This window comes from Molossus molossus, unplaced genomic scaffold, assembly GCF_014108415.1.
Source record: "Molossus molossus isolate mMolMol1 unplaced genomic scaffold, mMolMol1.p scaffold_m16_p_21, whole genome shotgun sequence".
Taxonomy (NCBI): domain Eukaryota; kingdom Metazoa; phylum Chordata; class Mammalia; order Chiroptera; family Molossidae; genus Molossus; species Molossus molossus.
Window position 1 is genome coordinate 16896404 of NW_023425357.1, and position 16936 is coordinate 16913339.

The 16936-nt window shown below is 43.8% G+C and overlaps 1 protein-coding gene across 1 annotated transcript; it reads right to left on the reverse strand.

The window, feature by feature from the left end:
- Nucleotides 1-1478: 1478 nt before the first annotated feature.
- On the reverse strand, nt 1479-14163 carry CEBPG (CCAAT enhancer binding protein gamma). The gene is made up of 2 exons (XM_036275823.1): nt 14027-14163; nt 1479-5041 (listed from the first exon to the last, which is right to left on the reverse strand). Exon 2 carries the CDS (start codon nt 4943-4945, stop codon nt 4496-4498), a length of 450 nt encoding a protein of 149 aa, XP_036131716.1. The 5' UTR covers nt 4946-5041; nt 14027-14163; the 3' UTR covers nt 1479-4495.
- Nucleotides 14164-16936: the final 2773 nt, after the last annotated feature.

Here is a 16936-nt window from a genome sequence, read left to right on the forward strand (position 1 = left end):
CGAACGAACGGAAGCAACAAGTCAGCACCACAGGAGGTGGGGCCTCACCCTGTGTGCAGTGCGGAACGGAGGTCTGGAGAGCATGCAGTGGTCCAGGGAGACCAGTCTAGGCAGGGGGCAGGGTGGCTCTGTGGAAGGTGGGGGAGGGGAGAGGAAGCAGACAGGTGCACGAGAGGAGGTAGAACTGCAAGGTGATGCGTGGAAGGGCATCTGGCTCTGACAGCTACTCCGAAGGGAGTGGCAAGACGGGTATTCAGGTTGCAAAAGTTGAAACGTGATTGTCTCCCTAACAACTCCATTCTCAAATCATCTACACCTCACATTCTCTAGGTCTGCATGATGTCGAGGCCTAGAGCCCGCGAGGAGTGGGCACGCTGCTGGTAAAAGGATATTCAGGGTTGGTGTTCTGAGTGTATGTAAAATGCCTATGAACTCTTCAGCTACTCGGCAGTGAGAGCAGTAGTTCTGGAAGTGCTTTCAGCAATAAAGAGCTGGCGCCTTCTCAAATTATGTCTATAAAATTCCCCAAGACAAGATACTGGATTCTAAATTACAACTAGTTCATAAAAATGAAATGCGACAGCCCTGGCTGGTTTGGCTCAGTGGTTAGAGCGTTGACCTGTGGTCCAGAGAGACCCGGGTTCGGTTCCCGCTAAGGGCACGTACCTCGATTGCAGTTTGTCCCCGCCTCGGCTGGGGTTGTGCGGGTGGCAGCCACTCGATGTGTCCCTTTCACGTCGATGTTTCTCTCCCTCTCTCCCTTCCACTCTATCTGAACAAAAATGGAAAAATGTCCTCAGGTGAGGATAAAAAGAAAAAATGAAATGGGACATACTAACCATAGAAATCATTACTGCACTATTTTCAGTGAGATGCAATAAGTAGGTATTTCCCAAGACATAAATAACTGAAGCACCATAGAAAAAAAGGATCTAAATGTATCTTCCCCTTGAAACACTCTAGCCAGCTTCTTGGACTCAATATTTATGAATTTGTTTCTATTCACTCCATGGCACATGTAAATCAAGACCATGTATGCACCATAAATTGTACCATTGAGGGAAAAGCTTCACTTTGACACTGTCCTATATAATGAACAAATGTCCTACCACTTTGTAAAAATGCAAACCACACAGTGTGTCTAAGCAGGAACCCCAGTTATTGCTCTCTGTTCTAATACACACTTTTAGATTAGACCAGGTGATAAAGAATGCAACTAAAGAAGCACTTTATATTCACAAAAATCACGTCCCTATCCATTGAGGGAAATCTAGACTTGGGACAGACAACCGGGCTTGTCCCTCCCTCCCCCACCTGAGCCCCGCCCCCGCCCCACCCCCGCCCCAGGCACCGACAGGAGACAGCAGGGCATCTGCCTGCTCTTCCCGGTTGTTTGACATTTGGACACTTGCTTGTATCTAACATAAAGAAGACCACAAGGGAATAGTCATTATTCCAAAGGTTTTATTTATTTCAAATCCACTGAAAGAAATAAAATTATATTTAAAAAAATAGAGAATCTCACACACTGAGGAAAGCCAGAAACAAAAAGAACAAGTTAAGGACTTTTTCCTGAGAGGTGGGTCTACCAGCTGTAGAATGGACTTTCTCCTTCCTAGCTTTTGTCAAACAAAAAGACTCTGTCCTATTTCTAAGGCATCAAAAAGCACTCTTGAGTGCTCACTGGGTTGTTCAGGTACATAGTTTCAAGCCCTCTAATGGGGATTAAGAAGTATCAAAAACTGCTACAATGTTCTTTATTATCAAATATTAAACTGTACATCTTTTTTATGTGAACTTGAGAATTTCACACTCATGACTGGTCATGTGACCGTGTTCTGGTCATCTTTTATTAAAATCTTACTACTTCTGAATAAGAATGTCCAAAGTATCTGCGCTCACACCCCTAAAACTGAAAGGGGCCAGACGCCAGGAAGAGCTGCTCTTGGTCAGAAAGCACCCATCCTGGGAGACTGACATCGCTACAAAGTTATACAGATTTACATACTGAAGCCTAATTCCTAGACAACCGTACCTGCCAGCAAAGGCAGAGCGAGCCTGACGGTCACAAGTAACCTACAGAACAAGTTACAAACGTCACTGTAGAGTTTCCGAAGCTCTAAAAGTGCCCATCCCCCATACTCAATTTCCCACTGATGAATCTATCAAACTAGAAACTCTCATTCCCAAACACTTCAGTAAGAGTCAAGACAATGGTTACCATGTGTGTCCTATGTACAAAGGACCGCTTGTGCTAACGTTTTACTTTGCATAGGTAACAAGCTTGAATCCATTTTTCCAAATTTCCGATTTTATGTTCTGATTTGAAATATTGAGTACACACTCCTGGTGATTTCCCTAAAGCTTCTTTTCTAAGAGAGTTAGGTCAATTCACATAACTTGTAACCATTAATTCCATGGAGATATCAATTTCTGAAAGATTTTTTTTTAATAAGAGATTAAAATGTCTGTAACACCTATTATAGGTGCTTAAAGATTCAAGTGACCTAACTGCATCTCCAATTAGGTTAATTATTTAATATTGATCAGCTATTAAGATTCAGTAGGACATGTGGGTATCTCCTAGTTCATTCTCCAAAACACCTATTACCAGTAGATCAATACTCCAATCAAGGTAAACTAGTGTTGGACCCTAACAGAAACCCCATATTCTGTCTCCTGGCTCTATAGGGAGTTAACCCTCCTGGGACAGTGGCTCTCATGGAACGAAAGTGGGCTCCTGTAACTTGCAGAAGGGGCTCAAGGCCTTCATAATGGCTTTGCTGAGTTTCAGGGCACCGTGATGTCCTCTGCCCAGGAGGGGAGCACACAAAGCACTCTTTCACCAACCCAAGGGTACAATAATGCTGGTTACATTGTCCCAGGTCCTAGTATGAAACAGCAATGTGGCCAAAAATAACCAAGCTCAAATGAGATACTTGGTAACACAAACATTTTAATCAGACATGACTCAGTCTCATCACCAGCCCAGGGATACACACACACACACACACACACACACACAAGACAGAGACAGAGACAGAGACAGAGAGAGAGAGAGAGAGAGAGAGAGACAGAGAGAGAGAAGAAAAAAACCACAAAGCCAACAAATTTTAGCTAGAATGGTGCTGCCTTAAAAAAAAGAAAAAGTCAACAAGGACAATCAAAACTACCAACATTAATATAAACCAGACTAGAGATTCCTGACTTTAATGATTGCCATTTTTTTAGTCTCAATAAAAATGTTGATATCCTGAGTTTTATCAGTATTTTCTAAAATAATTTATGGGCTATAAAAGCATACAAATAACTAAACAGAAGCAGTGGTACAAAAAGGCTGGAAGAACAGCTAACTAGGAAAAAGAAATATCACAAAAATATAAAAAGATGTATAAGTGAAATAAATTAAAGGTTAAGTCTTACACTTTCAAGTTTTCTTAAGACTATTATTTTGGGAGCTGATGATGAATTTTTCTAATAATTACTTGGTTAAAGTAATTAATCCACATAATCCTTCATAAGAAGTTTTTGCCTTTAAAACTCATGGCCCCATGGCAGATATTTCAACACAGGTGAAACTACCTGCTGAATTGATATTCCAAATCCTAATCAGTAGCTTATGACATTTTGTTTACTAATTTGGCTGTCAAGTTGGTGGGGTTTTTTTTTGTTGTTGTTTTTTAATGCTTACTTTGCTAGTATCTGCAGAAACTAAAATTTTGGTACAAAAGTTGCTCTAAACTACTCAGTTGTTTGTTTATTTGTTTTTAAAGATTAAAAAATGCCAATCCAATAACCCAAAGGTATCCCAAAAGCATAATTCTAATATGCTTTACTTTCATTTTTTAAAAATCCATTTGCTTTCTAAGTGTTGTTTATGTTTTTAAACCAATGGCTGCATACTGCCTTTAAAATACAATGGGGTTTCTTTCCTTAACCTGACACCACTACTCAAAACTAGTACATGTTGGGGAAACAGTACTAATTATGCTAAACCAAGGTTTATGCCATACATAACATCACTCCAAATTACAAAGTGATTGGTTTCTATAGCCCTAAGGGTTTTTAATACATAATTTAGAATAAAATCACAAAGATGAACACAAACAGCATTCAACTTTTCTTAATCCAATCAACAATTCCCATTAAAATCCAGAACCTCTGTATGACCTGCCAGTTCCTCATTCCTCTTGTCAACCAAAAACTAAACATTTCTTGAGAAATCAGGATTTATTAACATCCAGATCTGGGACCTTTTTTGTTTTACCATATACCTTAAGAACTTGTTTCTTTATCCCAGTATCATTTAAAACCAGAAATTCAAATTACATGGCTAACATTTTTAGTTAATCAACTCTTCAGTGCTGATCCTAGAGAACCTTCAATGAATCTTTGAATAATGGAACAAGACAATGTTCAGCCATTGATGAGTGGTGTAGGTCGTCACACCTTTAATGTTCAAGCCTCAAGCTGTGAAGTCTGGAAGGGGTGCGGTCTACTGTCCTGCATTATCAGAATTTGTCATATTTTCAGTGCTACTGGGTTGCACGTTGTCTGCAAGGTTGTGTGCATGCTCAAGAAACAAATCCTTCAGTACACTCAATTCCTTAGTCAGCAATTTAATTTTTGCTTCCAAGCGTTCATTCTCTTCTTTGAGCTGATTCACTCTCTGCAGGGTATCCTGTGCTTTCTGCTTGCTTTTCAACCGGCTCTTTTTCACTGCCATGTTGTTCCTCTCTCTGCGCTGACGATACTCATCACTGTTCCGATCCATGGGTGAACTCTTTTTGCTTTGCTTGCTTGGAGGCACAGCCTTACCTCCTCCTCCAGGGCCAGCGGGCACCAGCTGAGGAACCTGCTGTAAGCCGCTGGCATGAGCCGGAGTATGGATAACACTTATTCCGTTCACTGCTGGAGTACTATTCTGCTGCGATATCTTGCTCATTTGGGCACTCTCCCTTGCCAACACCGAAAAGACAGAACTGAGGGCACGGTGATCAGTGGTTTCCACTCTACACTGCCAAGAAATCTTCACATGTACCTAGTTAAAGAATAAATTGCATTAAAATATTTGAAATGACAAGATCAAATGAGATTAACTTGCATGTACCTAACCAGCAGGCCAACATTGATTATGCTGAGGAAAGTCCACAGCAACTGCCAACTGTTCCAGTGCTTCAGAAGTCTAACCCCTTTACTTGAGAAAGGAAGTCAGTACAGAGCACCGTGAGGCCAACTTCAGGCACCTGAATCCCTGAGGGCACTGCCCATCTGTGATTGTTTTCAAAAATGAGAGGAAAAACACAAGAATACCATTAATTAAGCAGTACATATGAACTAACAGTACTTGGCAATCTGCCAGAGAAATTTGAGCTGTTTGGTTTAAACAAGGAAGAGCTGAGTTTAATTATGATAGAAAAGACACCTGTACTGGGGGGGGGGGGGTCATCAACTGTTGGCTGAAGCCAGAGCAGAACGCTGCAGCAGAATGCCCCTCCAGTACTCATCAGGGACACTGTCCTATGGTCGCTACGTTTCTCATTCCAACATGCAGAGTGAGTCATCAAGGACTTGACTTTTCTCCCAGAGGATGTTTTATGGGCTATTTTGAAAGGGTGTTTTTTTGGCTTGTTTTTATTTTTTGAATGACCTCAAATATTAGTAGTTTACAGCCCTGGCCAGTGTTGCTTAGTGATTAAAGCGTCAGCCTGAGCACCAATAGGTCTCGGGTTTGATTTCTGGTCAAGGGCACTTACTTGGGTTGCAGGTTCCATCCCCAGCCCTAGTCAGGTTCGAGTGCAGGAGGCAACCAATCGATGTGTCTCTCTCTGTCTCTCATCGATGTTTCTTTTCTTTCTCTTTCTCTTTCTCTCTACCCACTCCCTCCCTTCTACTCTTTCTAAAAAAAAAAAAATCAATGGAAAAAAATATCCTCTGGTGAGGATTAACAAAAAAAAATAGTTTGCAGAGACTTTCTAAATTAGTTTCTTGAATCAGATTTAGGAGGGCTGAGACTCCCAATACGTTTCCTCATTCCACCATGCTTCTAACAGTTTTATTTTCTTCTTGACATAATTAAAAAACACATCTAAACATAGTCAAACTAAAACCGCAAGAAAAGAAACAAAAGCCCTAATGATGCATCCAGGAAGTGCAAGTACTGGGACTCGGGGAGATGGAGCCGGAGCAGCTGCAGGGCCTGCAGCCCCTGCACGGCCGCAGGGCAGGGGCTCAGAGGACACCCCGGTTCCGAGACAACTGCAGTGCTGCCTGCACAAACAAAGTCATGGCTTCAAAACCAGTCATATTTGGATTACTATAAACTAAACTAGGTCGCTGTAACTGCCTCAAGATGTGTCAAACACATACCTATCCATCACCATAAAGCCACTCCAACACAAACTGGCTAAGCTGAGTGAGCCATGTCCACCAAGTCAGGGCATTCTTAAAAATTTAGTGTTATGAACCATAAAACTATGCTGTTCTCTTCACAAAACTGCTAAAACTGTATCGTCGAAAAAATCTGGAGCCAGAATTAAGAAATGTTTCAAATGAGTATATCTCACAGTTCTTCAGAAAAGCTGAGTTAGTAAACACCAGTAGCTTCACCCAAATCTTTAGCCAAGCATTTCTGTATAAAAACATTGTTTACATGTCTGCTTTTTACAATTTTGCTTTTATTTTATTTATTCTCACCTGAGGATATTTTTCCATTTATCGTCAGACAGATGGGAGGGAAAGAAGGGGGGGAGGGGGGACAAACTGTAACCAAGGTACGTGCCCTTGGCCAGAATTGAACCCGCAACTCATTGATCCGCGGGTCAACGCTCTAACCGCTGAGTCAAACCAGCCAGGGCTAAAATTTTGCTTTTAGAAAGTCCATATACCCTTTCAATTTTCGGCTCGGAGGAGGCCTAAGCACAACTTTCTTTAGTCATTCCAAACAGGGATTCATCCAACACCAGCCACCTCCCCTATGCCGCTGAAGTTCTACCCCAAGATCAGTCCTATACTTGAGTTGCACAGGTGGAGAAGTCAGTGCCATGTCTGCCCTGGCCCCCAAAATCGACTTCCTGTGTCTATCTACAAAATAGGTTGGTGATAGCATGTCAAAGCAAACAGTGATTGGAAGGGTCTGAGGATTACAATGAAACAGACCATTCAGAACAGAGGCCCAGAGTAGTACCTTCTGCATCTGCCCTGATCATCAGAGCCCTCAGAGAACCACCAAGAGACAAAAAGAACCAAATAAACATTAAACACAGTGGAAATACCACTTTTGATGAGACTGTCAACACTGCCTGACAGATACAGCACCAGTCTGTAGATAGAGAACTCTGCAGAACCATTAGAGATCCTGGGGACTGCCCAGTCTGTAGGCTGCAAAGTTGATGGCTGACACCCTCATGACATCACAGGTGACATCGACAGTGGTGCAGTGGAATGCCCAGCTAGTTAAGAACCACAAAGGAAGGCCCTGGCCAGGATGAGCGTCATCCTGATACATCAAGGTTGCGGGTTCCAACCCCAGTCCAGGCACATACAAGAATCAACCAATGAATGCATAAATAAGTGGAACAATGAATCAACGTTTCTCTCTGTTGCCTCCTCCTCCCTCTCTCTCTCTCAAATTAATAAAATAAAGAACTACAAAGGAAAACATTTCAATTAAAGATCATTTTATGCCCTGGCCAGTTTTGCTCAGTGGTTAGAGCATCGGCCTGCAGTCCAGAGAGACCCGGGTTCAGTTCCCGCTAAGGGCACATACCTCGGTTGCAGTTTGTCCCCAGCCCTGGTTGGATTGTGTGGGTGCAGCCACTCGATGTGTCCCTTTCACGTCGATGTTTCTTTCTCTCTCTCTCTCTCTCTCTCTCTCTCTCTCTCCCTCCCTCCCTCCCTCCCTCCCTTCTACCCTCCCTCCCTCCCTCCCACCCTCCCACTCTATCTGAACAAAAAATGGAAAAATGTCCTCGGGTGAGGATAAAAAAAAAAAAGATCATTTTATAACCAAAACATTTTTAAAGTCCATAGATCATCACTTTTGACTGTTTTTAAAGCCACACAGGCAGCCTTGAGCTAGTGGGTCATCTATTTCGCTCCAGTACTACAGCAAGATAGAAAGCTCCCTTCCAAACCATGATGGATATCTACTACAAGTCTACCTTCTGTAATGGACACTTCACAATTTCCCCAGATAATTATCTATTTGGTAGAAAGTGAACATAAGTGTTTTACTCAATTTTTAAGAACTCATTTAACACCTCTCCGGGGATTCTCTCAACAATTACAATCATGTTCATCTTATCTTCTTTTTTATTTTTCATATACCACTTATATTTTTAGTATTTAAGGCTAATCTCTACAGTCAACTCAGCAATAACAATGGAGGATGCAGAATGGCTTCCAACTGTCAATACACTATGAACTGCAGTTACTAAAAACTCTATTTAAAGGCTCCAAACTCAATGATATTCATGCCCATCTCTGTACCCAAAGATAGCGAAGGGCTCTTTGACCTGAGTCTGACTTATCTTGCCAAGCATAGTACTAGGCTGAACCTAGTAGGTGAGGTTTTGAAAATGAGTCCTTTGGCTTGAAAAACAAACTGGTGAAACTGTAAGAAAGGGAAACTTGGAGATAATAAAAAGAACTCCAAAAAAAAAATTTTTTTAAGTCCTTCAGCCAAAGACAAGCCAAGAAAGTAGTTCTTAGCCCTGACCAGTGTAGCTCAGTGGTTAAAGCACTGGGTTCTATCCCCAGTCAAGGGCACATACCTGGGTTGCAGGTTTGATCCTTCGCCCCAGTCAGGGTCGTGTGGGAGGCAACCAATTACTGTGTCTCTCACATCAATGTTTCTCTCCCTCTCCCTCCCTCACCCCCCCCTCCACTCTCTCTAAAAATCAGTGGAAAAAATATCCTATGGTGAGAATTAACAACAACAACAAAAAAAAACAACAACAAAAAAGAAGAAACTCTTAAAGTAAAGAGATATTGCCCTGGCCAGTTTGGCTTAGCGGTTGAGCATCAGCCTGCGGACCAGAGAGCCCTGGGTTTGGTTCCCGCTAGGGGCACGTACCACAAAATAAATAAATAAATAAATAATCAACCAATCAAGTAAATAAATAAATAAAGTGAAGAGATATCTGTTAAGGAAAATTAACCAAGTAAAGGAAGTCAAAGAGCCAAATGGTCTTAAAGACTTAACTCTCAGCAGATTGTCGATTTTATTTTTATACTGAGCAAATAGCTCACTCTGAAATTTACACATTTTACAGTTTACACTGTCATCTGTGCTTTTGTTCCACAAATATTTGAGCACCTATAATGGCCGAAAAAATAAGTTTATTTCAAATCTGGATATTCAACCCTAAATGAAATCCTGGCTCCTCTGTGGACAAACACTATTCCAAAGTTCAGTCTCCAGGAAGCAGGGTGGCGCCTTGTTTCCTTGATGTGAATCATTCAAGCAAGAAGCAGTAGAAAAACTGAAGAGCAGTAGCACTCAAAGTGTGGTCCTTGGACCAGCGACATCATCATCTGGGAACATGTTATAATTACAAATTCTCAGGCTGCCCCAGATCTAGGAATCGGGAGCTCTAGAAATAAGGCTGAGCAGTCTTGTTTTAATAGACCGTCAAGCGATTCTGATGACACTGAAGTGTGAAAGCCACTACTGCAAAAAACAATCTTTAAAAAAACAGACTGAGTGGGTAACTTTTTTTTCTTTATTGATTTTTAGAGAGAGGAAGAGGGAGAGATAGAAATATCGATGAGAAAGAACATCAATTAGACGCCTCCTGCACACCCCCCACTGGGGATCAGGCAAATAACCTAGGCATGTGCCCTGACCGCGGATCGAACCAGCAACCTCCTGGTGCATGGGTCAACGCTCAACCACTGAGCCATACTGGCCGGGCTCAGTGGGCAACTTTTAAATTCAAATTTCTTAATTCAAATAATGGTCATTCAAATCAGTAACACACTAAAAACTCAGAATGTTAGAATGAGTAGAACAAAAACCCAATTTTTTCATTTGGGGAAATAAAGAATTTTCCTAACTCTGTCATTTTCCCCCCACAAATGTACAACAAGATTTTCCTCCCTGGTCCCCAAAATAACTTCTTTTTTTAATCCTCACCTGAGGACATTTTTTCTTTTTTTTTGTTCAGATAGAGGAAGAGAGAGAGAGAAACATCGACGTGAAAGGGACACATAGTGTGGTTGCCACCCACATGACCCAACCAGGGCCGGGGACAAACTGCAACCGAGGTACATGCCCTCGGCGGGAACCAAACCAGGGTCTCTCTGGACCGCAGGCCGACGCTCTAACCACTGAGCCAAACCAGCCAGGGCCCCCAAAATAAATTTTTCACTCAAATTTCCTCAGTGAAGGTCTACACTCCAAAATATTTACAGATGTTTCTCCCTTGCTCCAAATCTGTTCGATCACGGATATGTGACAATCCTACACTCAACCTGGAAAAAACTTTATATCCACCATCTCTCTCCATCCCAATGCCACAGAATTACCTCGGGCTGACATCATCTCAGGCTGACATCATCTCTCAGGGGTACTAGTCTCCTCTGGTTTAGCAGTGTTCCCTCCAACCACTGTCTCCAGAGCAATCTGACACTCAAACATGAGTGTGCGCGTGTCACACCCTCTTGTTGAAAATTCTTCTGTGGCTCCCCAAACAGGATCAAATCCAAGGTATAAACCCTCCCGCTAGCTCCTGCTCCCTTACACTTCCCACCTCAGCAATACCAAACCACCATCAGCCTTCTAATCAGTTGGTGCCTTCCCTTTTCCTCGTGCTTCTGTCCAATTTGTTCCCCACCCAGCTCTACAGTGTGTCTCCCTATAGACCAGCGGTTCTCAGCCTGTGGGTCACGACCCCTTTGGGGGTCGAACTACCCTTTCACAGGGGTCGCCTAAAACCATCGGAAAACACATATTTCCAATGGTGATTCATAACAGTAGCAAAATTACAGTTATGAAGTGGCAACAAAAATAATTTTATGGTTGGGGGTCACCACAACATGAGGAACTGTATTAAAGGGTCGTGGCATTAGGAAGGTTGAGAACCACTGCTATAGACTAACTCAGAGACCTAGAGGCAGGACTCTGTCTTCACCTCCCCATGTCCAGCATATAGTCCAGCATAGATAGTGGTGGTGCTCAAGAAATACTTGTTGAATACAGGCTCAAAAGACTAAGGGAAAACATTTTTATAAACATATAAAAATGAGACACTCTAGCATTAAAATCTCTTAAAACAACCGCGATTAAATCAGGAATATTACTAAGATACCATGGTCTTACTACCAAAAGTTCAGGACCTTTCTTAAAAGTGTAGGGTTGCCCTGGCCAGTTTGGCTCAGTGGTTAGAGTATCGACACAAGGACCAGAGAGTCCTGGGTTTGGTTCGTGCTAAGGGCATGTACTTCGGATGCAGTTTGTCCTCAGCCCCGGTTGGGGTCGTGTGGGTAGCAACCAGTTGATGTGTCTCTCTCACGTCCATGTTTCTCTCTCTCTCTCTCTCTCTCTCTCTCCCTCCCTCCCGCTCTATCTGAAGATAAACGCAAAAATGTCCTCAGACGAGGATTAACAACAACAACAACAACAAAAAGTGTAGGATTAATGCCCTGGCCAGTTTGGTTCAGTGATTAGAGCGTCAACCTGCGGACCAGAGTTGTAGGTTCAATTCTGGTCAAGGGCACGTACCTCGGTTGTGGTTTGATCCTCAGCCCTGGTTAGGACTGTGCAGGAGGCAGCCAATCAATGTGTCTCTCACATCAATGTTTCTCTTTCTTCCTCTCTCTCTCTCCCTCCCTTTCCCGCTCTATCTGAAGATAAAAAGAAAAATATCCTTGGGTGAGGATTTAAAAATAAAATAAATAAATAAAAGTGTAAGGTTAATACCTTGGATTTGATCTTGTTTGCTACCTCAAATGCCCAGTCTATTCAAATCCCCAGTCTATACAGTGACCTCTTGTCTGGTCTTCGCTTCATTTAAGTACTTTTATTTTCTACTTAGTCTCACTGTTTTCCAATTAATAACCTCAAGTTTTTAGGCAAGTGTTGCCAGAGTGTGACAACTCTGTACTTCAGATGAAGTGACAGTAAGCAGTCAAAGTCAACAGACACCCAAATAAGCAGTTATTTCTATTTAGTTGTACTGCTTGCTTCATGACCCAAAACAGGGGTCCATGAGGAGGGCACGTCCCTTCAGGGAGTACATAAATATGAGAAGAAAATTTATGTTCATTAGTCTTTTTTAAATGTAATTTTAAAATCCACTTTTGGTCTGACACACAAAAAACGGTATACACACATTGTTGATAAATACACATCTATTAGGAGATCATGCGCAATGTTTTTGTTTTTTTTTTATTGATAGGGCTGGAAAGCCTGAAAAATGTATATTATCTTGTATATTATCAATGTATATTACCTACTAGTACAAGATATCAGTACAAGAACCCATGAAGGCATCCTCTCTCAAGAATATGCAACAAATCTGGAATTGTGGCTACCTGCATTTATCATCACTGTGACCAGATGAGGCAATCTTAGACCATAAATCCAAATCCAGCCCCCATGAGGTCCTACTTGTCTTTACCAAGCACCCTATGCTGTTTAAATCCCCAGGGAGGAACCACCTCTCCAGGATCAGATAACCTTGCTAATGTGCTCTTGTGAATTTAAAAGATATTAGGGGGGAGGAGAGGTGAAGTTTTGTTTCCATGCTTTTTTTTAAGGCAGGTATTACAAATGGCTGCATCAGCCAAGTATGCCCACCAGAAGCCGAAAATCAAGAAATTGAAAAATTCTCCATCTCATTAGCATCCTGTAATTATTTAACCTCATTTACAGTTAAGTTCTTCCAGAAACAAGGAAATCAACTTTAAGAAATAGCTTATCCCAAATACCACTCAAGTGGTAATAGCTGACCAGATTTTAACTTTTAACTACCAAAAAACTTGGATGCAGACTTTCTTAGGAAAGCAAGCCCTTAGAGTATCTTATTCCAAAACCTTGTTGGGGAGCCGCATATCCTATCTGAATTAAGGGACAAGCTCTTCGTGTGAGGATTCAACTGAGTGTAGGCTCAGAGACAAAACGACCCATTTTAGCAGCTGCCCCTAATGTTAAAACCTTTCTGAAATGGACACATTTTAAGATGCCAGATTCAAGGTAAACCTCAGACAAGAGGAAAACCAAACACTTCAACCTTCTGAAGAAACACACACAAGCTTACTCAGAGGAGCGGATCATCCTTCCCCTCAAGTCTGCAATCCCATCCTCTCCATCTGAGACCCCCCCTGCCAGCCGGCTTCCCACTGTGCTCCCTCCCCGGTGCCAACGAAGCGCTTCATTTCTTGCCCTTTTCTATTCAACTCGTGGTGGCTGCACTTTCGTTCCACAGCCAACTGCAAGGTATTCAGGCTATAGCTCCACAATCATGTTTCTGTAAAGTCACGACGTACAGATCGACCGCTTTCCCAGGCTACTTGACCACTCTATTGACTTCCGAACAGAATTCTCGACGAGCCCCCACGGAGCAGTGTTGGAGGAGCAGGAAATATCCTATGTGGCACTAAAATAACACACAGTCCGCCGCCTGCTATCCTGGGAACACCCTTTATCCCCAGGGGCCAATACGAGCCAGGCTTGTCACCATCGCACATTTCGCAGAGAGCTGGGTTCTGGAGGGGGCGCATCTGGTCCTCCGTCCCGGGCCGGCGGCGAGGGACGCCCGGGAGAGCGCGGGGGTCGGCGGGTGGCGCCGGGCGGCTGGGCGGCGGCCAGGATGAGCTCAGCGGCCCCGCCGGGTGTTGCCGACAGGTTGCATCAGACGCCGCGCGGGGCCGCCGCCCGCGACGCCGGCTGCGCGGGGCCTTCCCGGCCAGCCCGCCGCCGCGGGCCGCGCCTGGTCTCCTCCGGCTGGGCCCGCGCCCACGCGAGCGGCCGGCTCCTCTGCGGCCTCCTCCTTCTCCTCCAGCCCGTCCGCGGCCTCCTTACCTGCGCCTCCAGCCCGCCTGCCCCCAGGCGGCCTCCACTCCGAGCGGCCCCGCGCGGCGCGGCCCGACTCAGCCCAGGCCTCGCAGCGAGGAGGAGCGACGGTTACGAAACCCGCAGCCTCCGCCCGTTCCGCAGCCACCGGCTTCCCGTCCTCGCCCGGCCACGCGCGCTACCGCCGCCGCACGACCAATGGGAGCGCCGACCTGCGGGTGACGCGCCCTCCCCTCGCAACGGGCAGCACTACCAGCCAATCGCGAGCGGCCTGGCTGCGGGAGGCGGGCACGTGGCGGAGGAGTTGGCCCCGGCGCGGAGGGCCTGGCGGGCGTGGTGGGAGCAGACGGTCGCCGAGGGCGCCGCCCCTCGGGAGCTCCCGCGGGGCGGCGGCCAGGAGCTGTAGGTCCGTCGCCGTGAGAAAGGTTCCGTGGAAGTTGGAGAAGCGTAGCTTTGTGAAGGCAGCATTGTCTCTGGAAAGCGCAGTGTCCTGAGGTGACTGGAACACAGAGTTCTGTTTTGGTTTCACCACGTCCTCCGCAGCCCCCTCTAGGAGTCCCTCACCCCGACAGTTTTCCCAGACGACCCACCAGACTCCTATCCCGGGACGTGGGGCGCCCTGCCAACGCCTGACCCGCGCCCCTCGGAGGGAGCCTGGAGAGAAGTCCTGGACCCCGGCAGTAAAGGCCACTGCGGATTTGTTGGAAAATGAATGAAGCGAAATTGTCCCAACGTGGGATTAGTGTTGATGTCACCTTGGTGAACACTGCAGACTGTGGTTCCTTGTTGGGAGGAACGAACTGACTTCCCACGATCGATTTTAGTGTGGTGTCTTAAAGTGAACAGATGGAGAGACGTGATCTCAAAAAATGAATGACAGTCCAGTGTTATTGAAGTCAATTCACCGGAGGATCTGAAAGCGTCTTAAAACCAGGAAGCAGCGTTCTGGGTGGAGGACAGTGCCCTCCCGATAGGTTTGATTGCTTCCTCTTTAGCAATTCTTATCGTCCAAAAAAAATAGAGTCTTTGAAAGAGGAAACATTTCTTCATTGCCCAGGCCGTGGGGACCAGATCTCTGCATAAGATTGTTTCGAGGAATCAGGAAAGAGATGATAAAACAGTTGCAAAAATAAAGATAAAAAAATAAAAATAAAAGGGTTGCAACTAAAGGTGAACAACGATAATCATAGAAGCACACTTGGTAGAATGACTCATCGTCAACACCAATATGCTTCTTTCGCTTTGGCTCTCAGTGTTCTGAGTTGACATTTCTTTGACCAAGAGTTTAGCACTATTAAAGTTGGACTATATTTTGTTACTCACAGAATCATAATTTTACCCCAACCATTTCCTAATCACTTAAAGATTGTAAAGGAAAAAAATTACATGGATATATTCATTTATCCTTTGGTTGCTAATCACTCTGTCAAGCAGGCCCAGCATTCTCTCTCTGCCTGGGCGGGCCTTCTTCCCCACTCAGCAGGTCTAGTCAATGCCACGGAGACTGGAGTATTTATGTCCTCTTTAGCTGGTCATTCTTTCTTCCTCTCAGTTTACAAATATTTTTTTGGTGCCAAGTATGTGCTAAGCTGTGGGGATTTAGCAACAAACAAGATAAACACAGTCGCTGCCCACATGGAGTTTACACTTAGAGCCAGCAAGACAGACATTACACAATTTTTCTGTTACCATACTATAAGAAAGAAGTACAAGATGCTATGAGAAATTTTAAGAAGGGAATCAAACCTGGTCTGTGTGTCAGGGAGAGATGTTTGGCTAGGTGACACAGATGAAGTAAGTGGATGTACCAGCCAGAGAGAGTGTGTTATCTAAAGGTCTTTGCAATGAGAGAAATGTAAGGCCAGAGTGGCTGAAGCAAATTTAAGGCCCCAGTGGAGAGTGGTGAGATGGGCGGGGCCTGTGACCCAAGAAGGTTTCTGATTTTTCCCTATGAGAGATGGAAGGCCTCTGAAAGACTTGCTCTCACTATAAGGAAATGAGCACAGCCTGGTAGAGGCTCTGTCTCCGGAATGAGGAGATACACCATGTTGCTTGCTTGGGGACCCAAGCTATCATAATAAAAGGAAATTTTCCGGCATAGATCTCTGTCTCACTGATACCCAATACTGTACATATTTTACAAATCCAAACAATTTGTAAATAAGTAGTTCAATAAAATCCCCTCCAAAGGACTTGAGAAGTGGAATGTCCTGTTAATTGAATATGCTAGTTACCTGAGAGCTACTATGATAAATTACCTTAGTTACCTAAAAGATATGGACTCTGCCCTATTCTGTCCATAGCTTCACCTCTTACTGGTTGTGTGACCTGAGACAAATTACTTGACCTCTCTGATATCTGTAAATGGGGATAACAACAGGATCTACCGGATAAAATTGTTGTGAGGGTTGAAGGAGTTAATGTCAGACTATACAAGAGTGTCTGCCTACTACATGGTAGGGGCTTAAAAGTATTAGCTATTATTACCATGATGCTCGTACATGAATTATAAATAAGTTATACCCATAGAATTATAGTAGACTGAAATACACTGCAAAACAAGGTCAAGCTATTCTTAATACTGCTTTGATGAGTCAGGCACTGAAATATACATAATATTGAAGGTGTTGATATGGACCCTGCAGTATATCCCAAAGGAGTTAGAATAGTTCCCTTAGTTGCCACATCTTATTTCATTTATTTCCATATGGAGTGGAGGAAAAATTTTGTAATTTAAAATCTCTTGTTTCAAAGCCAGATCAATAGAAATTTATTATACAAATCTATTTATCTTCAGTGTGTCTTAAGTATTTAGCATAAATATGTATTTGGAAAATTTCAGAAAAATAATATACCAAATTAACCACTTTTTGCAGGAGATCGGAAACATATCTACACTATTTTGAGAATTGAGATATC